Raw genomic sequence first — 27,973 nt, 5'->3', positions numbered from 1 at the left:
CAGCCTCCGGCGCCTGTCTGTGTGGAGTTTACACATTCTCCCTGTGTCTGCATGGCTTTCCTCCAGGTGCTCCAGCTTCTTCCCACAGTCCAAAGTTGTGCAGGTTAGGTGGATTGGTCATGCTTAATTGTCCATTGTACTTAGGGATGTGCAGGCTAAATGGAATAGCCATAGAAAATGCAGGCTTACAGGGATAGGGTGCAGGTGAGGGATTCTGGGTGGAATGCTCCTCAGAGGGTTGATGTGGTCTCAATGAGCTGAAGGGCGGGTTTCTACAATTCTATTTCATTGGGAGCAATTACTTTGCTAGGGTGTTTTAGGGCAGAATGATATGCTGGAGCAGGAAAAGGTCATTTTGTTTCCGGTCTTCGATTGCATTAATTTTTCTGCTGCTATCGTGTGGGGAGTGACACTATCATGACAGATGTGGGCGACTGCTAATGACTGTACTTACCCATTAAAAACTAAGCTGCATTTTGAAAATATATTTTGCCAGCTTTCAACTATAACATATTGTCAGCAAAGAAACTGCAATCTACAATTTACTAAACCATATGCAAAAACAAAACACAGCAATGCATTTGTCAGGAATAAGTTGTGCTGATTGCTGCAGAACCTTTTAACACACTTTATGAAGCATGTGTTGACTTGTCTGGAACATACATTCTTATAAAGAATAGCATTTTACTTTGCAGGTGCAACATATAGCACCTCAGTCTGTTTAAAATTAGGAAACAAATTATTGCAATTATTTGGCATTCCACTGTGCACTTCTGGTTTATTTTGGGAGCTGCTAACGCACTGATAGAAGAACTGACACTTTGCAAAAAATGGTGCTGGAATGTGATAACTTCCAGTCACAGCCAGAAATGGAATCTGATTACCCTTCTGTACTGACATAAAAATCTATGAAAATTACAAGTTTTCATTTCAGGATGTACAAATCTGTTTATCAATAAGCGTTGTTTACTTTCTGACCTTGACTCAGCTCGCACTAGTTACTGTTTACTGTTTCACAATTTGTTCTACAATAGTATTTTTTATTTTTTTCTCTTATCTTGATTCATTCTTCCACTCCCACCCACATTCTTCTCAGAGGAGTAAACCTGATGAGAGACCAAAAGAGGGATTTAAACATCGAGGCAAGGAGCATGACTGGGGGATGGTCAATGAATACTTTTCATTGTTACCTACAACGTAGATGATGCCCAGGCCATTTTAACAAAGCAGGAAACTCAGACACGAGAAAAAGTTTAAAATTGATGAGGAGGTGATATTGGATAAGCTGTTCGTCCTTAAAGTTAAGGCACCTGGACCAGATGCAATATATTCAAGGATATTGAAGGAAGTGAGAATGGCAACTGCTAAGGCATTACCAATACTCTATTTAACTTCACTGAATTAGTGGGTGGTGCTGAAGGATTGTTTTCTCTTGGAAGGGAAAAGAGGGGATTTGATAGGAATTTTCAAAATCATGATGGGTTTGAACACAGTGGTTTGGGAGAAACATTTCCCAATTGTAAATGGATCAAGAACCAAAGGGCTTAGTTTTAAAATGCTTTATGAAAGAAGTAAATGAGATGAGGTCCCGGAAGACTGGAGTGTAGCGAATGTTGTGCCACTATTCAAGAAGGGCTGCAAAGAAAAGCCCGGGAACTATAGATCAGTAAGCTTAACATCTGTGGTGGGTGATTCTGTGGTGAGAAGATTCTGAGAAAGGGTTTGATTAGAAGTAGTCAACATGGCTTTATGAGTGGGAGATCATGTTCAAGTTCTCTGACAAAGTGACCAGAAAGGTTGACAAGGGCAGGTGGTGGATGTAATCGATATGGATTTCATTAAGGCCTTTGATAAGGTTCCACATGGTAGGCTGCTCTGGAAGGTTAGACCACATGGAATCCAGGGCGAGCTGGCAAACTGGATACAAAATGGACTTGTTTGTCGGAAGCAAAGGGAAGTATCCTTGTTGCACTGGAGGCCTGTGACTAGTGGGGTCCCTCAGGGGTTGGTGCTGTGCCCATTGCTGTTTGTTATCTATATCAGTGATTTGGATGAGAATGTACAAGGCATGATTAGTAAGTTTGCTAATTAAATTAAAATAGGCTGTATCATGGACAGTGAGGAAAGTTCTCAGAAATTGCAGCAGGACATTCATTAGCTGGGGAAGTGGGCTAAGAAATGGCAAATGGAGTTTAATATAGATAAGTGTGAGGGCTTGTATTTTGGAAAGTCAAATCAAGGTAGGGGTTTCATGGCGAGTGGGAGGGCCTTAAGGAGTGTAGTGGAACAGAGGGATCTTGGAATTCAGGTTCATAGTTCTCTGAAAGTGGAGTCACAGGTAGACAGGGCAGTGAAGAAGGCTTTTGGCACACTGGCCTTTATCAGTCAGGGCATTGAGTATAGAAGTTGGGAAGTTATGTTGCAGTTGTACAGGACATTGGTGAGGCCGTGCTTAGAGTATTGTGTTCCGTTTTGGTCACCTTGTTATAGGGAGGTTGTAATTAAACTGGAAAGAGTGCAGAAAAAATGTACAAGTATGTTGCCAGGACTCAAGGGTCTGAGTTATAGGGAGAGGTTGGACAATTTAGGACCTTTTCTTTAGAGTGTAAGAGACTGAGGGGGTCCTTATAGAAGTGTATAAGATGATGAATGTACTCTATCTTTTTCCCAGGGTTGGGGAATTGAGGACTAGTGGGCATCAGTTTGAGGTTAGTGGAAAAGAATAAAAGGGAACCTGCTAGGCAAGGTTTTTACACAGAGGGTGGTACGGATATGGAAAGAGCTGCCAGCGGAAGTGGTTGAGCCAGCTAGATTAACAACATTTAAAAGGCATTTGGACAAATACATGGATAGAAAAGGACTAGAAGGATATGGACCAAGTGCAGTGAAATGGGTTTAGCGTAGATGGACATTTTGGTCGGCATGGACCAGTTTGGGCCAAAGCGCCTGTCTCCATACTGTAGGATTCTATGACTCCATGACACAGTTTGAATCATCAAACATTCATCATATGAAATACAGAAAATAGTGCCAACTGATTGACGATAATAGCATTCACTCTCAAATAGAAGGATAACTGGAAAATGTGTACGAGTTTGTGTCGATGATTTTAATTAACTAGCAAAAGCATAGTAACAAGATCGTCAAAATTCATTTTGTATCAAATCGTCCATCTGGTAAGTAAAATTGAGATTCTGATAAAGTTTTGTGTTCCTCAGAATTATTACAGATGTTTGTGATTGGTCTTTTTCTGAAGTAAATAATCTGGGACAGTATCTCATTTAAACTGTTAGAACTAAAAAAATGGATTGCCTGTTTTTTGATTGTGAAAGGTGTGGTTCATTATTTACAACTCACTCGCACCTGTTCAAATTGGAACAGACAGAACACGATATCTGAATGCCCGGCATTTTGACTGAAATTAGGATTGGCTCAAGCACATCTGCTGTCACATTATTTCCCATGCTGCTTGCTGCCTCCGTGCAAATAGGAGAGACCAGTAGCATGATTTTCTAATCACACCAGACAGCTGCTCTTCTTAATGGGTCACTTTGTGAAAGACAGGAAATCATGGGTGATAAGAAAACATTTTGCAAAATCAGCATGGTCTTTCAGCAGGTAACAGAGGCAGCTCCTCACTTTAGTGACACTAGAGACTGTGGTCACTAAGTTGGATTCTAGGAAGAAGGCAATGTTTCCCTGGGTGAGAAAGAAACCATAAAGAAACAGCCCAAAGAGGGAATGGGATCACAGCACCGCAGAAATTAATGCCTGGAGTCTGATACCATAGATGCAGTAGCAATGTATCAAAAAATATTAGAAGCTGCACTGGAGGTCAAGATGAGTGAATGCATCCTTTCTTTCTTGTCACACCACTGATCCCTCACTTTGGTCAATACACAAGACTCATGTCATGCTTTCCAAAGCACTCCCTCATAATCAGGGCTTACACTGAACAGTCACTAGAAGATAAAGTTGCAGAAACATGCTTCTATATGGGGCATAGATGAAGATTTTGGTGGGGCAGTATACAGCAGAGTGCTGATGACTATGCACATTGAGATGCTTGGGCACTGACAGCCCTGCTGGCCCCTTTTGTCACTGTTTTGTAGCATGGAAGATTCAGGCTTAAATAAGGCAGAACGTATAACACAGAAGTTGCAATTTGATCCTTTTCTTCATTGGAGTAATCATCAACATAGTGGTGTCACTGTTGGACTGACTCAAAATGATACATTTGGTGGACATTTGGTATCAGTCTCAACTGCAACCCAGGCAAATCTACCAAATGGCTATAGTGGAAGCTCATCTGGAGGCCATAAGATCTATTGTTATCATACAGCCTGAGTTTGCACCCATTTGCTCCAGATTTTAAGTACATCAAGGGGCCCAAAAGCTCCTGCAGCACTCTGGCAATCTTTGCACAATCAGCTTACTAAGATTACTAAGGTGTCACACCTCTGGACTCTGAACTCTCACAGGGGACAGCATGTATGCTACTACCAATGGCACTCTTTCAGTGCTCTTCTTGTTGCTGCCACCCATGCCAAAGTGGTACAGTGTGAAGTCAGTCATTGAAGGTCATTCTGAAAGGCCATCTACAGTGCCCCTTTGAAATTCAGTAGCCTTCCATCAGCCATGCTACAATCATTGGGATAGTACTGTGCATAAGCACGAGGCCAGGCAAAGACTTCTCCAGAGAGGTACAAAGGGAAAGTGCATTGAGCAGCTCATTCATTCTTGTTTGCATCACTAGATATGTAGTAATTAGAGCTGTTCTTAGACGTTACTTATTGTTGACCTCTGTTACTGGACATTAGGCAAAAAGTGTTTGAGATTGTGAATGTGTAATGGACATGAACGTGGTGATTTGTGGGTCTATATTGACATGTGGAAGTTATTTACAGAGGAAGCAGAACTCCACAGAGTGTTGTCTGACACTCTATCTAGTTTCATGGGATCCAGGATAACTTGACTATGCCTTCTTCTGTTCCTTCACTTCCAGAGTTTGCTCTTCAATTTTTACAGAATTTTGAGTGTTCCATTTCTTCTCCTTCCTGTGTACCACTTCGAGGGTCCAATAGTAGTGTCCTTCTGTGGCTATATTCCTAAACTGATTAAAAACACTTTTAGGAACCTGGCTCGCACCTTCCTGAAGAAGGGCCTGTGCCCGAAACGTCGAATCTCCTGTTCCCTGGATGCTGCCTGACCTGCTGTGCTGTTCCAGCAATAAAGTTTCAACTTTGATCTCCAGCATCTGCAGACCTCACTTTCTCCTCGCACCAACTATGCCCAGTGAGAAGTCACTAAAAATATTGCACCTTCAATTGTGGTGTGGGAACACTTAATTATGGTATGCACCGGTCTCATCTTGCAGCTGTATGCTGACTTTCCACTTTGGCTTCACATCAGCTCGTTCGTCTGTGTGACATGGTTAAGCCCTTCGGGTGCACTGAGGTGAAGACCTGTTAATGTCTTGCTTGTTCATTTGGATCGCATGGCCATGCAGAAATCAACCAATCCACTCTCAATAAGTGGTACAGCCGGGTCTGATATAACGCGATAGTTCTGTTGTGCGATCTTGTATTATAAAAAAATCACGCAATAGCCATGCTATTTAAACTAATCGGGCCAGAATCACATTATAGCCAATACAAGTATGGAAAGTTTGCATTCTACAAATAATAGTCTAAATTCTTCAATCGCATTAAAGCCAATTCACATTGAAGAAACATGCATTATAGCAGAACTTTGTGTGTTCCATTTCCAGGGTCCAGTGATGGTGTCCTTCTGTAGGAGTGCTACGTGAATCAATTTTGTGCTCTTATGATTTGGAAATTCTTAATTAAAGAATATAACTCATTTGCATTATACTTTATCAATTATTGCATCTCTCTGTAATGTTAAATTTGAGAGTAATATATTCACATTTGTTATTGAAGTAGGCAAGTTATAATTTCCTTTGTCTTTTATTCTAGATCTCTATGTACGTTGGCGTGTAAATGGACCTATTCTGCAGAAAAAGGCTGGAGTGATTGTTTCTGGAAACGGATTGGGCTTGCAGACTTAATAGCCAACAACTACTCTAAAATAGGTATGCAATAGCAGTTGTTACCATACATGTGTTTATTTGGGTATTTTAAAATAGGATATTTTGTACTTGAGAGCTGTTTGTCATGTAATGCAGATTTGTGGCTCAGTGCTGTAGCTATATATAGTTCCTATAATCAAACAAAATTCCTAGCCTTATGCTTCAAGTATGGGAGATTCTCTGACACATTCATGTGAGATTGGTGCAGGGTCCCTCCAGTTTGCTGATTCAGAGAATATTTTCCATTAGTTTGAAAGGGCACTGGTCAGAAATATTTCAGATCTATTATTGGTTTAATAGTCCAAGATTCAAAAATCTAAGGTTCAATCATCCAACAAAAATGTACTTTTACAAATCAATATTGGCCTTTTTATGGTTTTAATACATTATTTCCATTGGTTAAAGCCTGTGATAAAGTCTGTCTCAATCAATTAAAATCTCAGTTGGAAACATACTGGCGTTCCACTTGGAATAACTGGTGTTGGTGTGATCTTACACAGTTTAACTCGTTGATTACCATTTCAAAGGCTGATTTTAACTTGTGGCTGGTGCCATGAGAACTTAATATTTGTGCATTTATATTAAGTATGTTCCTGTTCCATTAAAATTGTGCAGTTTCCACAAGAATAATCTCACTTCATTTCTGACTTGCCACTTTTAGTTACTGTCTGATGTTGTTGCCCTGGGAATAGACGTGTGCTGTGTGACATGGACAGAATTTTTGATTATGCTCATAACGTCGATTCTCCTGCTCCTCAGGTGATGCCTGACTTGTTGGGCTTTTGCAGCACTTCACTCTCGACTCTGATGTTCAGCATCTTCAGTCCTCACTTTCTCCCTGTCACAATATTGTGCTAAGATTCCTGCTCCTTGTAGTTCTTACATTCACATTGCATCCAATAAACCTTACTTCAGACCAAATTTGTGTAGTGATCCTATCTGAAATTTTAACCAAGCTTTCTTCACTTGCGAAATTCCAACATGTACTGATTCAGTTTGATGTTTCTGACATTTGCATTTTTAACTTGATGCTAGCAAATTTATGTGTCTAAGTGTTAGTTCCCATGGATTCCTAATACAAGCTGCAACTTCTATCAGGAACAGTAACATAACATATATTTTACTGCCCAGAATGAAACTCAAGCACATATTTAATGCTCTCTGAACTTACGCTGTCCTGTATCATGGCAGTCACATGCATTATTGAGCTGCTATTAAAAAGAATGTAGCCTTCATTAAGTAAAAATGGCATCAAATACCTGTCAGAAAATTCTGCATTTTAACAATCCTATGACTGTCTGAAATTATTTGCTGTTAATTTGATAAATAGGTCCATGAACTTGATTTTACCAATTTTATATGGCATTTGAACCCCTGAATAATTACTGAATAATCTAGTCACGGCTATGTAATATGTACAGGTAAAGAGATATCCAAGTAAATAGAGTAAAATACTTACATTACTTTAATATGAGTATTTTTCCAGAGAAACATTTGTTGGAGTGGAAATTCTCTTGGCCACTCACCAGGACCTGGACACAGGAATCAATCCCTACCTCAAATGTGGACTTTGGATCACACTGGAAAATTTGCAATGAATAATGTAATTTAGGTAGCTTGCCTTAATGGCTGTGACCTTCAGCTAATTGTTTGTGAGGAAAGGAGAATAGGATGCTGATGATCATGACCCTCCAGCAGTTCTGCAAAGTGCTGCACCTGGATTTTTGTTTTAAAAATCAGCTCATATTTTGTGAATGTTTGCTTTTAAGACATTAGCCACCACAGAGAAACCTACAAAGAGCAAATCCAGTGCCTGTTACATTAATTCAACAATACACATGAAAGTAGATAATAGGCCTCTCATTGCAGATATGAAGGGCTTAACATCTGTTTTAAGTGTCCCGTAGCAATGCCTGAAAGTTTGCAAGGTGTATTTGAGTACATTTCACTTATCTTTGGGGTGAGGGTTGAAATCCTATAAAGCTGTTACTTTTCTTGCACTTGTTGTGCCCAGAAAACAGAAGATGCAGTTCAGTTTCTACCAACATTTCCTGTTATCACAATGTATAACTGTTTTGATAAAAGCTGGAGAACATTTTGGTGACTAAAACTGAAATATGTGAAATGCCTCCATCGAATACAACACATGAACAACAAAACTGAAAATGAGAATACGTAAAATGTAGAATGTTTGGTTTCACTCTTTAAAAAAATTGGGCTCATGCTCTGGGTGTGCACAATATCCTTTCAGCTTTTTAGCATAGATTTGATTCAAGTTCAGAGTCTTGGAATGAAAGTCTGTTTTTCTGCTGATTGGAGGAGAGCCGTCCTTTAATTAAGTTCCCCAGTAAATTCCTATTTCTGTATAATTGTCAATGCACAACCTCCAATTCCAAACAATTGATCACTAAATTGACAATTTTGTTTGAAGGGTGCACAAAAAACTCCTTGTTCAGGCAGTGAATAAACCAACAAGAAAAGGAATTGCTCTATTTTAAGATTGGAACATAAGTATATTATTGGAGTAGCACAAACTTCATTCACTACCTAGAACAGCCGTTACCTTTGCAATTTGTTGTGTCAGAATTTTGAATTTTCTAACACTCCCTGTTATTTTCTGCTTTTTTAAAAAATACAGATGAGCTATTGGCAAGCTATTGTTCTCACCAATCAAAGTTGAGAAAATAGAGTATCATGTTTTTTTTTCCAGTTTTCACAATAAACAGTTGGCATTTTAGTAATTGGTTCCTGTCATCTTGTGCTAAAGATTGAACAACAGGTAACTGATTTTATATTGGTAGAAAAGAATTTTACCAAATTTCAAAATTTATATTTTGCCTGGAAATTTGATTTCAGGATCAATTGCATCTTACTGCATGTGACTGGAAATGTGGTTGCCTGGGAAACTGTGCTAACTATCCCAAATATTATTCTGCAATTGGAACGTGCTACATTGAGAATGTGTTGGCACTTCAGCTTTTTACAGTTGATATAACACTTTTGGGAAGAATTGCCTCCTGGGCAATTTCAGATTGTGCCTCATTGTTCACTTGCTTTTATATGGCTGGTCTGCAATAGCAGATATATTATCCCTTTCTATTATGTAACAAAATTTCCCAAAATTACAGTTTAAGGAAAAAGGATACTGTCATTCAATTATGAACTTGAATTATTCTGACAAAAACAGAAATAAATTGCTTCATTTGTTTATGATTACTGAAAGCTTTTGAAGTCCACACAGACTTATTTTCATATGCTATTCTGAAATTATCAATTATTTCTGGTGAATATTATGAAGCAGTAAAGAAGTGCATAGACCATTAATTTGTTTTTTTAATGGCGATGACATGTTGAGAGGAGGACCTTTGCAAAGATATTCTGACAATTCTCCAGACAAATTTGGTGAAAAAAGCGTAATTTACATTTTATAACTGGCATTGGTATATTGTGTATAATTCAAGAGCCTCTAATTGAAAAGGTGGGAAATGATCCATTATTCTAGATCTACACCCACTGTATATCACACACAATATGCCATGATGATGATTTTAGTTTTAAGGACTGTTAATATGAAACAGGAGGAAATTAATATCACTATTGGGTTGGAGACAGAATATTAACATATATGTGCATCTGAAATAGACACTCATGCAATTAGACATGCTGAATGTTGTTAAAAGTATTAGTACGAAGCTTAGTACATTCAGCCTCTTCATTTTTTGCATGCTTTTAATCATTTTTCTTCAGTTATTTAGGCTTGCATGATCTTTGTGCTAATTATTTTAAAAGTATTGTTTTTCTCCAGTGCAAATTAACTTTCTAAAAACAAATAACCCATCTGAAGTGTTTGAAAGAATTAAAATAGGGAATCATGTGAGGCTGCATAACAGAGGCCCTGTCCACCCATTAATATTCACACTCTTATCTCCAGATGTGAAGTAATATGTTGCAGTTTAAAAAACAGTTGCCGGATGTGAAGATTCTTCTGTCCAGAAGAGACTGGAACAGCATTTTCTGAGGGCAGTGGGCCCGACCTCACCAACTGCCCACCTTCCCCAAAATGAAGAAAAGCTATTTGATTGTTTGTTGGCCACTTGAGATTGGTGAACAGAGTCCTAGAATTTCCTGACTCTGCCTACCCACCTTAGGAGTGAAAATCCAGACTACAATCTCTGTTCTATTCTCAAAGATCTGCTTCAACACAATGATATGTCACAGTTAGCAAAACTGAAAACTGTTCTGTTTGTTTCTGTTTTTCACAAATCCTCAGTATGGTTTGCAGCAGCAAACAGAAAACGAAGGTTAATTCAACCTCAGTACACTTGGCTTTCTATTCACTCCTTGCTTCATAGAGTTCAGTTCATGGCAACCTCAGGTCACAAGGCTTTTCTTGGAGCCAGTTATCCAACAATGCAGTACTTTCTCATTACTGTCCTGGTGTGTCAACCTTGATTTTGGATTGAAACTTCAATTCATTAACTTTTGAAATACCGTGGAAGAACTGATAAATTTTTCAAGAATTTTAGTCACATTTGTGATAGTTTTCAAACCTTAAATTCCACCTACATATAATTTTAGATTACTTTCTGAACAAATCTAATTCTGCATCTATTCTGCACCTGGAGTGATGTACAATTATGATCATGATAAAGCTTTATAACATGGGGTACAAATAGCACACCATCCTTTGTGTCAGTGTTTCTGCCTATTTTCATGATAATTGTTAGACTTGCGTTTAGCTATTATAAATTTTTGCTTTTGGTTGGACATTACCTGACAAAGGAGCAGTGCTCTGAAAGCTTGTGATTTCAAATTAACATGTTGGACTATAACCTTGTGTTGACTTCTGAATTTTTCCTTCAACAGACCTTCCCTTTTGTTCTTTTCGCGTTCTCCCTAATTTCACTTAGATAAAATCTATTGCATTTATAAATTTTCTCAATGCTGATCATCAATCTGAAATGTTAACTGTTTCTCTCCACAGACCCTTTGAGTGTTTTAGTATTTTCTGTTTATATTTCAGACTTCCAGCATCTGCAGAAGTTTGCTTTTGATGAATCAAATGTTAGTTTATTGTGGGTTAAACCCAGCAAGCTGACCTTTTTAGTATATGAATTAGACCTAACTGCCAACTTTATTAAATAACGTTTAATGTCAAAGTGCATTCTGTCTGACCTGAATATGAGTCATTACACCACCCTAGTTTTTAACAATAGAATACTGTGGTCTTGCATATTAATACCTAACTTTCAATGGCACTGAAAACCTCAACAAATTGAAAATCTTGAGATTTATTGGCATCTATGATTTTTAATTAACTTGTGCTTTGCGTAACAGTCATTATTTAATTTGTTGACAGGGTTGTACCATTTAACAATATATGATAGTATGAAGCTAGTTTAAAATGTTCACAGTCTTAAGCAAATTTTTTTATATGTTGTAAGTTTTTAACTATCCTGTCTGTGTATCCACTATGACTCTAGATGGGAAAGAATGTGAACTTGTAATTCTGTGTCAACAGTTGATGTTAACTAAGTTGTCATATGTTCCTATCACCAATCATAATTGTAATTAAGTTTACGTATGCTAAATTTAGATGGTAATCTAGTTAAGAAAAGTATGACGGCAAGCTTAAGTTCTGTTGAATATGCATCCTGTGCGTCATGGCAGTTCCAGGCTACTCTTTATGTTCTGGACAACAACAAGTGCAGGAGGTATCACTTTGTGAAGTAGTTTACGATTCAGTAGTTGATGTCATTACTGAGTATACGTGAGCCTGAAAGCTACATGAATAACTCATTTCTGAAGATGGTCAACCCACAGCTGGAGAATGTGTAGGTAGAGAAGGAATAATTGACTGTCTGTCAGACAGAAAAGGAGAAATAGGTGAGATGTCTTTCACTCTATGCCAAAGATTCGGTTCTGAATATAATACGGGTGATCGATCCTCTGAGGATTATAAAAAAGAAATCCAAAGCACGATCTGTGAATCAACAGGAGATGAGAAGGTATGTCACAAAAGCAATAATGTTGGAATATTCCACGGTCAGGAAGCAGACAGCTATTTCCATGGCTGCAGACATGATTCCAGGACCGTTGATGCCAGGATAAAGAATGTTACTGAATGGTAAAGCCTTCTAGTAGGTGAGGGTGAACAGCTACATGTGATGTTCATTGCCACCAATGAGAGAGATAGAGGAATGAGGTACTCCACGCAGACATTAAAGAGTCAGGAAAAAATTAAAAAGCATGACCTCAACAATATTAATCTTTGGATTACTCTAAACGTCACAGAGTAAAGAAATATTGGATAGTGCAGATGAAAAGGTAGCTGGAGAAAAAGTCCAAGAAGGAAAGTTTTAGATTTCTAAAGCATTGGGACTGATTCAGGAGCTGATGGGACAATCTGGTTATGTTGTATCAGTTTAGAACGTCAGCCAAAAGTTTTACCAGGAGGCTTCTTTATACTGTTGGAGAAGCTCAAAACAAGTTTGCAGAAAGGCAACCTAAGAACAGATTCAGCAGAAAAAGAAGCAAACATTGAAATGGAAGGCAGGAAAATTAGTAAATGACTTTGGAGGACAAGAAAAACCTAGATTAGAAAACAGACAATACAGAGGCTCTCCAGTGATCAGTGAAACGTATTGCAGTACACGGAGTAAATAAATAAAGCAGATAAGATAAGGATGCAGACAGACACTTGGAAGAATAGAGTTATAGAGTCATAGAATTTTGCTCGAATAACTTGTCTGAAATGGCCGTAGTAAACAATCATTAACCTTGTCATGCATGATGTGGAGGTGCCAATGTTGTACTGGGGTGAACAAAGTCAGAAGTCACATGACACCGAGTTATAGTCCAACAGGTTTATTTGAAATCACAAGCTTCGGGGCACTTCACCTGACAAAACAGCAGTGCTCCGAAAACTTGAAATTTCATGTAAACCTGCTGGACTATAACCTGGTGTTGTGTGACTTGTGACTTCTTATGCAAACAGCCCTGATGCTGCTTGTATGATTCCAGTGTGAATTTGATGTGTAAATTTGCTTGCCAGTATGCTTTATCTTATTATTTCATGTATTTAACAAATTAACCAGTAATCCTTGAAGAGATTCCTGGGCAATAATAAGTTTTTATTCTTGTGAGCCAAGGATAGATTTGAACCTCCCATGGAATCCATCTCCAACACTCTCCCAGGCAGCGTTTTCCAAATCCTGACAATTTTCTATTGAAGAATGATTTGGAGATGCCGGTGTTGGACTGGGGTGTACAAAGTTAAAAATCACACAACACCAGGTTATAGTCCAACAGGTTTAATTGCTAGTGTGCTTCCAATTAAACCTGTTGGACTATAACCTAGTGTTTTGTGATTTTTACCTATTGAAGAATGTTCTCCTCATCTCAGTCCTTGGCATCTTGCTTGCAATTCTGAAATTTTGATACCTAGTTTCTGAAATAACAAATAGTGAAAACAGAATACCCTTCTTTATTCTGTCAAAATTGTTCATAATTTTGACACCTTAGTAAGCCCATTTCTTAGTTTTGTCTACTCCAAGAAATATAAGCCCAATTTCACTAATTTTTCCTTGTATCTATAATCTCTCTTTTCTGGTTTCATTCTAATAAATCTCCTTCGCGTTCTCTCCAGCAATTTAACATCATTCCTTAAACAAGATGCCAGAACTGAAGACAGCATTCCAAATGTGGTCTGATCAATGATCTATACAGATGTCACATCACTTCCTTGCTTTTGTACTCTATTTAACCAAAAAATTGCATAGATTGAGTACCCTCCCAGAGAAGAAATTCCTGATTATCTCTGTCAAAAATATTCTGAGATTATGCCCTCTTGCCCTCGACTGTCCCATAAGGGGAAACAGTGTTTCCATATCTATCCTGTCAAGTCCCCTCAGAATTTTGTATATTTCAATAAGGTTGCCTCTCATCCATCTATACTCCAATAACTACAGGCCCAGTCTATTCAACCTCTGATCATATGACAGTCCTCCACACTCGGTATCAACATAATGAACTTTATGTGGCATCCACTGTCTTATATTTTTCTTTAGTTAAGGACACTAAAACTGTTCACAGTATTTCCGCTGTTCCCTGACTACTGCCATGTATAGTTTTCGCAAAGCTCCTTATTTTTATATGTCATTCACTTTGAAATAAAGGCCAACCTTCCTTTTTCCTTCCTGCTGAACTTGAATACAAATGTTTTGTGATTCACGAAGAAAGACTCCCATATCCTGTGGCTTATTGCTATTTTAGAATTTCTACAGTGTAGAATCAGACAATTTGGCCCATCGAGTCCACACTGTCCCTCTGAAGAGCATCCCACCCATACCTACCCCCCTACCCTATCCTTGTAACTCTACATTTCCTTGCCCAATCCACCTAACCTGCACATCTTTGGACTTTGGGAGGAAATCGGAGCACCCGGAGAAAACCCACGCGGACATTGGGAGAATGTACAAACTCCACATCGACAGTTGCCCAAGGATAGAATTCAACTCGAGTCCCTGGCACTGTGAGGCAGCTGTGCTAGCCACTGAGCCACTGTGCTGCCCCATAGTAAATAATATTCACTTTCTCTATTCTTCGTACCAAAGTACATAACCTCACATTTCCTCATATTATGTTTCATCTGTCATTATAATAGCAGGGAATTTATGCTGTAGCTGTATTAAACACTAGTTAGGCCAAAATGAGAGCATGACATGCATTTCTGGTCACTAGATGAATCTGATCACTTTAGGGAAGGTACAAAGAAGACCTAAAGGAAAGCTCCCAGGATTGAAGAATTTTATCAGTAAAGATTAGTTACGCAAGGATTGTTTTTCTTGGAAGAGAAAAGTCTGAGAGGACATTTAATTGAAGTGTATAAAATTATGAGAGGCCTAGAGAAAATAGGTTATGAAAATCTCTTTCCATTAGCAGAGAGATAAGCACTCAATTGGCACAGATTTAAAATAATTGGCAGAAGGATTAGAGGGGAGTTGAGAACATTTTGTAGTGAGAACATTTTGGAGCTCACTTCTTGATAGTGGTATTTGCCAAGCAGAAACCCTCACTACATTTGAAAAATATGTATATATGGACTTGAAACCTGGAGGCTACACACCAAGAAATGGAAAGTGAGATTTAACTGGAGACCAATTTTTATTTTTGACTTTTCGCAAATTTGATGGGCCAAATGGCCTTCATCTGTCCTCTACATGTTGTATGTTTCTATGGCACATAATCAATGTTTGCAGTTATAACCAGCTCGCAGAATTTAAGAGCATTACCCCAGTGCTACAACAGTCGCCTCCAAATATAACCACACAGTTCAGAATTTCCAAATGCAGGAATTAATGTAGTGTAATTAAATCACACAACACACAAAAAAACTGATATGTGAACTTATAATGAGATGGAATGTCGTTATGTTCCCTAAACAAAATTTTAATTTCTGATTGTAAAGTTTCTGTTTTTGGCTTTGAATACTTGTAGAACTTTCTGTAACAGCTGGCCTCAAGCAAGCAGAAAAATGTTTTTTTTCATAGATCAATCACTAGCATGTGAAATAAGTCATCTCCGTTCAGACTCACGTTTAGTGGGTGCCAATCTCACAGCTGTGTTAATTCCTTTGAAGCACTGTTTTCAGATATTTTTGGCAATATTAAATACATATATATATATAATATTATGCAAGTTCTGGAATTCACAGAACACAACAGATAGTTGTAAATATTTTTGGCAAATATATAAACATTACATCTTCTCTCCAGAGACAAGCAAGTGTTACTAAATGTATCAAGTTGTCTAAAAAGAAATACTGGCCCTTACAGTCATAATGGCTGTATTTATAGAAATCAATTAGCAAATCATTTTGATCTTTAATAAGATAAAATGGCCTCACCATATGCCCGTTCAATTTTCACTGAGAATAATACATATTGCATCATTTTGCACCACTAGTGAAAGGTTTGACCATTGAGTGTGTGGCAGGAGTCCTGGAGAAGCAGACTGTTCAGCCTTGAATAGTGCTGAGCTCTTGAATAATGTTTGCACATGCACCCATTCAAGGAAGAAGGTATGTTGTAGCTACAGCACCTACCCTGCAAAATGCAACACAGTAACATGCCAAGACTTCTTCAACACCACCTACCACCTAGAATGCAGTATATAAGGACAGCGTCATCTCAAAGTTTGCCTCCTGGTTACACACCATATTCATTAGAAATATATTGTTATTCCTTTTAGGTCAAACTCCTGGAACTCTGTACAAAACAGTTTTTTTTTCACAAGGTGAGAATGAATAGTTGAGACCAGAGACCTTACTAAATGATGCAGCTGGCTTGAAGGACTATATGGCCTAATCCTACTCCTGGTGCTCATGTTCTCATGAATTGTAGTAACCCAAAGTGCCACCTACCACCACCCTTCTCAAGGGTAATTAAGTACTGGCAATATATGGCATCCTTCCCAGTGGTATCTACACTCCAAGGAAGACTAAGTAATAGTAAGAGAATTTTACTTTGTAGAGAATGGATATTCTTTGAAGAAGTCCAAGTCAGTAAAACAAGCAATTCTCCAGTAAACGACGCTATACAATAAGTTTCAACACATTTAAAATGGAAATGATTTTTTTTTTTAAATTCAGTTTAGAGCCTCAATTATTCATAGAGTACTTTCTTTTACTAAACATAGCTTTGAAATATAAATAAGTTTGATATGCACTTTATCAGCAAACTGTATCAATGTTCAGAATGGTTTATTCAAAACTGTTAATGCGAAAGGATAGAATTGAGCAAAATAATGTATCAAATATCAGTACAGCCAGGTCAGTGCTTCACTGGAAGCAGCTTTAAGAATGAAGATGATTGCAGATTAAACACACTATTAAGTAAATAACTGGGAAGAAAATTCTACAGCAGCTATGGATGAGATGGTAGTGCTTCACTGTATATCACAGTTGAGGTAAGGTGGCTGATCAGTCTAGGCTAAGTGCTATAGAAAACTGCTGGAACCAATATCTTTATTCATACGATTTAGGTTTTGCCGACTGAACCAGTAAGTTTCTGCCCATCCCAAATTGGCCTTGAAAAGGTCTGCTTTCTTAAAGTTGGACTCCATTGAATGTAGGGACAACCTACAGTACAGTTGGGAAGGGAATTCCAGGATTTTGACCCAGCAACAATGATGGAACTGTGATTTTCTTTTAAAGTCAAGATGGTGTAAGGCTTGGAGGAGAATTTGGAGGTAGGTGTGTTTGCAAATACCTATGTCCTGGCTTCTGTGTGGTAAAGGCCAGGGTTTTGATGGTACTGTTGAAGAAGCCTGGCTAAGTTGCTTCTTGTAGATGGTACACACTGTGTATCAATAGTGTGAGACTCAGTGAATGGTGAAGGTAATAGATGGGTTTCCAATCAGGTGGGCTGCTTTGTCCTGAATGGTGTTGAGATTCTTTGTTGAAGCTGCACTCATCCGGGCAAGCGGAGAGTATTCCATCACACTTCTGACTTGTGTTTTGTAAATGATAGGCATGTAATCGGGAGACAGGAGATGATTTACTCAATGCAGAGTTCCGAGTCTCTGACCTGCTTTTGTAGTCACTGGCTGATTCAGTTCAGATTCTGGTGAAGGGTAGCTCCCCAGGATGTTGGTAACAAGATGAATTTTTGCAACAATCAACAATAGTTTTGTGTTGGACTGGTATTTGACTTCAAATTTCACTATTTGCCATAGTGAGATTCAAGCTTGAGACCGTCGTTCCCTGTCATTTTCTTTGCTGTTGTGCAGACCTCTGAGGTCCATTCATAGCAGTGACTTCCAGAAGCAGAAGCCATCATCTGCATGGCAGTTGACATACATGAATGTTCCTGGTGTGTATGAGACTTAGAGAAAATGTGTACCACCATTCCACATCATTCCCTACTGCTGATGCAAAGAAAACTGCATTAAAATTACATGTGCTGCAATCCAAAAATCAATTTTCATTGTCAAGGACAGAGGCTTTTTTAAAATCTAATCCAAAAACAAAATGCTGAGGGCATTAAAATTGTGAGATCAGAAGCAGAAAATTGTGTAAATACTCAGCAGGTTTGAAGAAAGAGAAATACTTAATATTTCAGATGAATATCCTTTGATCATAACAAATAAATCTGGAATAAAAAGTTAGTCTCATTAGTAATGATCATTAATCTTTCAGATTGTCATAGAAAACATCTAATTCCTGAATATCTTTTATGGAAGAAAAGCTACCATCCTTACCTGATCTGGCCTATATTTGACTCCTACTCCAAAGATAAGTTTCGGACTCTTAATGAGTTGGCTGTTAATGACTTAATAATCACATCATTACACAAAAATCAAATAAGAATACACATGCGCATGCACTGGTAGGCCCAACTTCTACTTTTACCACGAGTGGTGTGGAGAGACTCTGACTTGGTAATGGAAAATTGCCAGTTGACAACAATTAGTGCTTGTTAAGATTTTGTTGACAACCCAACTTACTTTATTAATATTCCAGTTACAGTCTTACCAAACTTACGTAACAAACTATATGTCAGGAAGACCCAACATGGATACCAGAGTGGGTGTTCGACTGGTGAGCTTGAAGTCTTCCCTGTGCATCACCTTGTCCGATTTGAAGGTCCACAACTCTACCCACAAAGAGGGCACTGATCTCACCCTCTCTGCCATGAGTGGGCAAATATCAACAAGTATGCAGGGCACATCACAATCCAAGATGGCGGTGACGAGGGCGGTAGTGTTCAGCTCATGAGCGTGGGTCTCGACCCCTTTTGGGCTGAAGCAGCAGGTCCAGCTGCATTTACGTGGTTTCAGTGTTGTCTTTCCAGCTCAGTAACTTTGGTTTTGGTTGCCCTGTGGCCTCCTCCTGATGTTCTCCGATGGGAGGTTGGGGCCCCATGTATCTCCATGCCCGCTCCATCTTGGGAGGCATTATTGGAAGATGAACCACGACTTGTTGGTCAATGTCCAGCATTGGAGGAGGTGCGGAACCACGCAGCGTGACTGTCTCCAGCTCAAAGGTGGCAGACACAGAAGAGGCGGCACCATTGCTGGTAGAAAAGACACACATTGCCAGGACCCCGGGGAGGATGTTGGACAGCAGCAACTGGAGGAGCATACAGGCTGAAGTCTATAGCAGAGAAAGATGAACTTTTGAAACTGTTTCAGCATCAATAATATCAATTTAATATTAATGTATTCAGTATTTTACCATTTGTACAATTTATTCTGTAATCCAGAATGGTGCCAGAATTTATACATTATATGCATTTCATTGTACCTAGGTACAAGTGACATTATTAAATATTAAACCAAATGGATATAGATCAATTCTGGGATATCTGCTGAGTTGTTCCAGAAATGATGCATGCTACGGTGGGTTGGAATCAGGCATGATACTTGTATGGCAGTAGGAATGAGAATTATGGCAAGTTTGTTAAGATTCAGCTAGAAACGCATTCAGCTTTGTTGTAAGAATCCTTCCAACAAACTTGACATGACTTGTACTGAGCCAAAAACCAGTAAGATTTGTCCCAGTGTGTCAAATAGCCTTCTTATGTGCTGTAATCTTTCTACGATTGCAAATGATCGATTCACAAATGAGGATATACAGCACAAAGTATTACAAAGATGTCATGGTTTCCAAATTATAGAGAGTAGTAGGTGCCACGCAAATACAGTGGATCATCGAAACTGGCATATTCTTTACAGGTTATGCGCTGTCCTCTGAGGAGAGTGCCCCAAAGTAAAAAAAGGTTAGTCACTCCTCCTCATTCCTATTTCAGGAGTGATATGTCTGATTGTCAGCCATCTAAGAAGCTGACCATTTCCCACTGATTCTAGTTCTTGCTTCATCATTTGCTATCCAGTCACATTTTCCCACATAGTTCTTTCTTTATATTACAGGTTTTGCAAAGTGGAAAAATATTTTAAATTATCTTCCAACCTTCAGAAGTAGTGAAACAATATGACCAATTCTGCTGTGGTGTATTATCTATGCTTTTCAGAAGGATACTTTGCTGCATCAGACCTGAGAATTGAATTTAGGAACTGGCAAATTTGTTGAAACAGATTACTTTCTAGTTTTTCAAGGCTCAGTATACAGAACACAGATGTCTTATATCAAAGTATGTAATCATCTTTGTGTAAACTGCTTCCATTCCAAAATCTGGAAATTCTTGTTGCTTTTGCAGAGATTTATTTTCTCATTGTGCTGTTGTTGACAGCAGTTCTTTCATTCGCAAGAAATGTTCCATGGTGTATCTCAATGATGCATTTGGAGTAGGAAGAAGCTTTCATGTAGAGGGACCAAAAATGGGTGCAGTTCCTCCTCGTATGTCTGAGGACCATCCGGCCCTGTTCCAAGAAACAAGTCTGCAGTCTAAGATATGGCCAGCTGGGTATGTATGAGGGGACCTGCAATCATTGTCTAGATTTCAGGAGTGAGGCTGGCACAGAGTTATGCTTGAGGCCATCAGACAAGTTTGACCACAGGGACTGGTTATCAGAGCATTACACTTCAGTGTGACTCGATCTTTCCATTAGTGATAATTTTCAGTGCACCAAAGCTACAGTTACCATGGAAAACAGTATAATCACTTTTCCCATGGATAGGAAATATCAGCATGAGAGAGAGCTGAACTACCGGTATTAGCAGAGTTGTTTTCCAAAAGTGCTGGACAAATTAATTAGGCAGATGGAATCATCAGCAACAATAATCCCTTGGTATTTACAAATATGAAAACCCTTCTGTACTGTACAGTTAACATCAGACCACAGGAGCAGTACAACCCAAGTTAATGTGTTATATCCTAACAGCAGTCATTATGCTTTCATTTTGCACTAACTCATTGTTCGACTGCTGTTTTAAGGAGCAGACTAGATTGGCTCAATGGCCAGCTGGCTGAACCCCAAGGAATTTCACAGGAGCACATGCATTTTGAGGAAACCTTTGAAGCAGACTACAAAACACTGAAAGTTATGCAAATTGGTATCTGTATAAAGCACTTTCCAATAATCCCAAATATATAACTTATTAATTTACCCAGAATGCCTATTAAATCCAAGGACATTGACAAATTGTGAATTGTTGACAACCTCCAGTACACCAAATCCATTTACAACTTTGCCACCATACACACCTGTGAGTGCAAGGGGACAGTAAGTGAAAAACTATGACATTTTTGTAGTGGAAAACTATATACTGATTTGCATAGTGTTGTTTCTCCTGAACTTAGCGCTTCCAACTCAATCTCATGGAAGATGGTTTTGTCTTACAGTATTGATCCAGTGTAAATGAGGGTGCTATCACCAATGGTGAGAAAGTTGGGATTTTGGCATCTTGAAACCATGACCACTTCCATCTTGAAGGACAAGGGCAGCAGATGCTTTGGAACACCACCACCTTCAAGTTCCCCTCCAAGCAACTTACCATCCTGACTTGGAAATATATCGCTGTTCCTTCACTGTTGCTGGATGCAAATCCTGGAATTGCCTCCCTAATGGCATTGTGGATCAGCCCACAGCAGGTGAACTGCAGCGGTTCAAGGTAGCTTACCACCACCTTCTCAAGGGAAACCGAGGACACACACTAAATGCTGGCCAGCCAGCGAAGCTTACATCCCACAAATGAGCATTAAAAAAAAAGGCCAACTTGTGGAGAGAGGAGGAAAATTGAAATTGTGCAGGCTGAAATTTCTTGAGAGATTTGAATTGAAAGGGACTCAAATTGGGGAGTATGAGACTGTGAAATGGACAAAAGTGGGGACTGTATGCTTAGGTGAAAAGATAAAGGGAACTGTTTTGAATTTTTCCTGTTCTTGTGTTCCCCTCTTTGCCTGCAGTGGATGGCCTCCTGTGCATCAGATCTTCTCACAATAGTTGCTCGTACAAAACCACACACAATGATTCTCAATTACTGGGGACCCAACTATTAGGTAAATCTAATACACTTTAACTCCTTCCACCACACAAGCACAGGATCTTGCTTGCCCCTCTATCCATTTGTATATGCACGGTACTTTCCACTACTGACGTCAGTATTGTGCAGCAGTGCCTCCATCATCAACTTCCTAGAACCTTTCCTTCATTTTAGCACTTCCTCCCAATCCATTACTTACTGTTAGTTGCTTTATTTCCCACACATGCCTACCGCAGTGACATTACAGACACTGGCACTGCACATGTTGGTAGTTCACCCACTGCATTTGCAATGTTAGAAAAGGCTGCCAATCCAAAAATATTTGTAAAAGTTATGTGATCCTTGTATCATGTAATCAGATCTCACTCTCAGATGTCAGACTGCCAGAATATCAAGTGGCCACACAGCTAGGATGCATCAACCAGAATTGACAGTTGTACTCCATTATATGAAGTGTTAATGAGATACTAATAGTCTCCTACCAACCCCTGCTCTTTCAAACATAAGTAGTCACTGCATACATAGTGAGTACATTCTGGATAGAAGTCTTCAGAAGATGACTCTACACTTCTGAATTTGATTAGGATTTGCCAAACGACCAGACCCCTTAGCTGTGCTTAGGTAAATGTGACACCTATTAAACACACCTCACAAAGTTTCCAAGTTTGAGAGCAATCTCCTGTTACTGAATCCTCCTTTATCATGCTTTGAGCTTGGTCCATGGCAATATGCGTTTTTAAAAATTCATCCATGGTACATGGACATCACTGTGCGGAAAGTTGCCCTTGATGAAATGATGATGAGTTGCCTTCTTGAACCATGCAGTTCACATGCAGTAGGTTGACTCATTATGCCCTTAGGGAGGGAATATCAGGATTTTGATCAAGCAATGTGAAGAAATGGCAATATATTTCCAAGTCAGGGTGGTGAGTGGCTTGGAGAGGAACTTGCAGTTGGTGATGTTCCCATATATCTACTGTCCTTGTCCTTCTCGATGGAATTGTTTGCGGGTTTGAAAGCGGGTTTGAAGGATCTTTGGTGAATTTCTGCAGTGCATTTTGTATACATTGCTGCTACTGAGCATCAGTGGTGGAGATGTTTGTGGATGTGGTGCCAATTAAACAAGCTGCTTTGTTGGATGGTGTCAAGCTTCTTCAGTGTTGTTGGAGCTGCACCCATCCAAGCAAGTGGACAGTATTCCATCACATTCCTGACTTGTGTCATGTAGTTGATGAACAGTCTTTGGGGAGTCAGGAGGTAAGTTACTTGCCACAGTATTCCTAGATTCTGACTGCTGTTGTAGCCACCGTGATAATGCGGCCAGTCCAGTTGAGTTTCAGGTTAATGGTAACCTCACGAATGTTGATAGTGGGGAATTACATGATGACAGTACCATTAAATGTCAAGCGGCAGTGATTAGATTGTCTTTTATTGGAGATGGATATTGCCTAGCTTTTGTGTGGCACGAATGTTACTTGCCGCCTGTCAGCCCAAGCCTGGATATTGTCCAGATCCTGCTGCATTTGAACATGGACTGCTGAGCTGAGGAAGCACAAGGATGCTGAATATTGTGCAATCGTCGGCGAACATCCTTACTTCTAACCTTATGGCGGAGGGAAGGTCATTGATGAAGCAACTGAAGATGGTTGAGCCTGGGATACTATCTGGAGGAACTCTAGCAGAGATGTCCTGGAGCTGAGATGATTAACCTCCAACAATCAACTTCCTATATGCCAGTTATGACCAACCAGTGGAGAGTTTGTCCCCTGATACCCATTGATTGCAGTTTTGTGAGGGCTCCTTGTTGTCAAGGGCTGTCACTCTCTCCTCACCTCCATAATTCAGCTGTTTAGGTCGTGTTTGAACCAAGTCTTTCAGGAGATCAGGAGCTAAGTGGCCCTGGTGGAACTCAAACTGGGCATTACTGGGCAGGTTATTGTTGCTTGATAGCACAGTTGATGCATGTGCAACAGAAAGCTGACCTTACAACAAGAAATTAGGCCCTGTCTCAGCTAAATACACAAGATTTTATCAAAACTATGGTGCCATAGTGTGAAAACTGGAAGGGTGCACCACCTACACACTCTTTTACCCATCTTCCATATAATTCCAATTTAAATTCTAATTACCAGCAATGCAATTCAGTAATGAGTAATACTTTCCATTGGTGAAACCAGCTATCAACTGGCAATTAAAGAGTGGGCTATAAAAGAGTCACTTGGTAAAACAAGGAGGTTCTTTAATATGGTCAGAATGTTTCTGCCCCATTCCATTGACATTGACATAAGGCTTGAAGGCATAAAGGTATGAGTGTTTTTCCAGTGTTTCATTTGAAAATACAGGTCGTTCTGCTATAACGCACGCTTCATTAATGGAAATTCGCTGTAACACGATTGACGAATTTGGAACACTGTTTCTAAAATGCAAACTTTTAAGGGTGTATTGGTTATAATGATATTCTATTCCCATTAATTTATATGGTGCTGTTATTACATGATTTTCTTATAACACGGGGTTACATGAGAACAGAACAACTGCATTACAGCAGAACTGACTACATTTTACACTACATTGCTTTCACCTTATTTTTGTATGCATCATTGTTATTTGCTCAGACCACCTAAACTGGAGATCTAAATATACTGATATAGCTCACCATTGGCAAGCATTGGTGATTACATGGTAGTTAGAGAGGTGTTTTTTTTGTTATCTTTATTGAATTTTCATGTTAATGTCCACTATTGTACTTGTCTCTTTCTAACATGTTGAATTTTCAGATTCAGCTGGCTGTCCCTTCTAAGCAGTGAAAAGGACAGCGTCTGAGGTCACTTTCAGTTGCCATATTTCAAATATTATAGCTGAATTCTTGTGAGACTCTGCCTAACAGTGCTCTTAGATGGACTCATATGTTGATAATACCAACTCTATCTTTTAGATACCTTATTTCCTTACCTTGATTGTTTCAACCAGCTCCAGTCAAACCCATGATGACCGGCCCTACCCAATTTCACTCCGCTTTGCTGCTGACCCCAGTCCATAACCCCACTAACCACTGACTCATGTTTGCCAGTCTCAAGCCTCCTTGAAAGCTGTTCCCCTTCCAAATGCTGAACAATTAAACAGGCAAAACTGCTGAGCTTACACACAAGTGCATAAATCCCACTGTGCATGCAATCTTTAAATGGTCTTGAGCTGGATGCCATGTGAATCTCATGTGCTATACCTTATTGCTAACGTTTTCTGTTCCATGAACAAGGTCAGCTAGATCTTACTGAGCTGCATGTTTTGTTGTCTCTGCCCAATTAATTGATAGTCTGCCAATTGATTCTTAACATGCAAGTGCATTACCTCACCTTTTCCTGGATTAACCTTCATCTGCCAAGTTTTTCCACTCACTCAACCATTTTATGTCCCCCTGCAGATTCTAAACATCCTCATCACATATTTTTGTATTATCCACAAATTTGAATACATTATGTGCTGCCCCCTCCTCCAAATCTTTTCGTAGCTAGTAAACAATTGAAGCCCTTGGACTGATCCACCAGCTACGTATTTCCAACCTGAAAAAGACCCATTAATCCTTCCACCTTGTCCTCTGTAATATCTAATCTTCAATTTATGTTAATGAATTATCCCCAAAATCATAATCCTATCTTGTACAATAAACTTTTATGTGGAACCTTATCAACTGCCTTCCAGAAATTCAAATGTGCTGCATCTACTAGTTTCCCTTTATCAATTCTGCTTGTTATATCATCAAAGAACTCTAACAAATTTGTCAAACATCATTTTCCTTTCACAAAATCATGTTGGCTCTGTTTGATCGTGTTGTTTTTATAAATGCCCTGCTATTTCTTCATTAATAGTAGGCTCAAGCATTCACATTACTTATTGATGATTTGGATAATGGCATAGAAAGTTATATATACAAATTTGCTGATGACTGAAAGTTAGGTGACATTGAAGAGACTATAAAGGTAGCATAAAATTATATATTAATGGACTAGGTGAATGGATAAAACTATGGCAGATAGAATTCAGTATAAGCAAGTGTGAAGTTAACCATTTTGTATGGATAAGGATTAAGTATAAAAAGGATGGATCAGGGTATATTCTAGCAGTGTGAAGCTGAATACAATGGATGTCCTACGAGATTTGGGGGTTCAGTGAAAGATCTATAAATATCACGGCCAAGTACAGAAAATAATCAAGAAGGATAATGGAATGCTGACCTTATATCTAGAGGAATGTAGCATAAGGTTACAGAAGTTATGCTGCAGTTATCCAAAAACCTGGTTAGACCCCACTTGGAGTACTGTGAGCAAATTTGGGCACCACACCTTGGGAAGGAGAGATTAGTTTAGGAGAGAATATAATGTAGGTTTTCAAAAATGATAATTGGGCTTAAGGCGGTCACGTTATAAAGAGAGCTTATACAAATTAGAGTCAAGATTAGAATGGTGCTGGAAAAGCACAGCAGGTCAAGCAACTTCTGAGGTGCAGGAAAATCGACGTTTCGGGCAGGAGCCCTTCATCAGCATTCCTGCTTTTCCAGCACCAGTCTAACTGTGACTCTGATCTCCAGCATTTGCAGTCCTCACATTTGCCTTATACAATTTAGACCTTTTTTTCTAGAATTTAAAAAGTTAATGGATGGTCTGGTTGAGGATTTCTAGATATTAACAGAAACAGATTGGGTAAATAAAGATATAGTATTTCCACTGTTAGGGGTCATAATCTGAAAATTACGGCCAGACTATTCAGGACAGATGTTAGGAATAACCTCTACATACCAAAGATAACGATTTGGAACTCTCTTTTTCAAGTGGCTGTTGATTCTAGATCAGTTGTTCGTTTTAAATCTGAGATAAGCAAAGTTTTGTTGTTCATTCATGAGACATGAATATTGTAGGTCAGACAAGTATTTATTGCCCAGAGGGCAGTTGAGAGTCAACCACATGGCTATGAGTGTGGATTCACATGTAGGCCAAACCAGGTAAGAATGGCATATTTGCTTCCCTAAACGACATCAGGTCATAAAAGGACTCTTCCTTCAAGTGAACCAGTTGGGTTTTTTTTTATAATCGACAATAGTTTCATAGTCATCATTAAATTCTTAATCTCAGATTTTTATTGAATTCAAGTTCCACCATCTGCTATGGCTAGATTCAAGCCCTGATCCCCGGAACATTACCTGGGTCTTTAGGTTAATAGCCTAGAGATAATACTATAGGCCATCACCTCCCAAACTGGCCAAATGAAGGTTTATGAAATTAGGCCACAGATCAGCCATGATCTCAATAAATAGCAGAAAAGGCTTGAGGTGTTGAATGGCCTACTCCAGTTCCTATTTTTCAATGAAAGATGTAAGGCTAACTTGCCTATAGTTTCCTGCTTTGTCTTCTTCCCTTCTTGAACAGGAGGACCACATTAGCAGTTTTTTTTGAATTTAGTGGAACTATCCCAGAATTGTGTGAGTTCTGTAATATTTTGATCATTGCCTTAGACAATAGACAATAGGTGCAGGAGTAGGCCATTCTGCCCTTCGAGCCTGCACCACCATTCATTATGATCATGGCTGATCATCCTCAATCAGTATCCTGTTCCTACCTTATCTCCATAACCCTTGATTACACTATTCATGAGAGCTCTATCCAACTCTTTCTTAAACGAATCCAGAGACTGGGCCTCCACTGCCTTCTGGGGCAGAGCATTCTATACACCCACCATTCTCTGGGTGAAGAAGTTTCTCCTCATCTCTGTCCTAAGTGGCCTATCCCTTATTTTTAAGCTGTGTCCTCTGGTTCGGGACACACCCATCAGCGGAATCATGCTTCCTGCCTCCAGAGTGTCCAATACTTTAATAATCTTATATGTCTCAATCAGATCCCCTCTCAGTCTTCTAAACTCAAGGGTATACAAGCCCAGTCGCTCCA

General features: G+C 39.1%; 1 protein-coding gene across 2 annotated transcripts in view; it reads left to right on the top strand.

Annotated features, from left to right (window-relative positions):
- The window catches only part of fggy (FGGY carbohydrate kinase domain containing), a 372,017-nt gene that overhangs the window by 153,655 nt on the left and 190,389 nt on the right, over positions 1-27,973 (top strand). For both annotated transcript variants that reach the window (XM_043699282.1, XM_043699283.1), the window contains exon 7: positions 5,979-6,094. In XM_043699282.1, the coding sequence (XP_043555217.1) occupies positions 5,979-6,094 (116 nt within the window). The remainder of the gene's footprint in view (positions 1-5,978; positions 6,095-27,973) is intronic.

The sequence above is a fragment of the Chiloscyllium plagiosum genome, chromosome 11 (genome assembly GCF_004010195.1).
Source record: "Chiloscyllium plagiosum isolate BGI_BamShark_2017 chromosome 11, ASM401019v2, whole genome shotgun sequence".
In the NCBI taxonomy this organism is placed as follows: domain Eukaryota; kingdom Metazoa; phylum Chordata; class Chondrichthyes; order Orectolobiformes; family Hemiscylliidae; genus Chiloscyllium; species Chiloscyllium plagiosum.
Note: the sequence above shows the minus strand (reverse complement) of the source record. Positions and strands in the feature narration are given on the sequence as shown.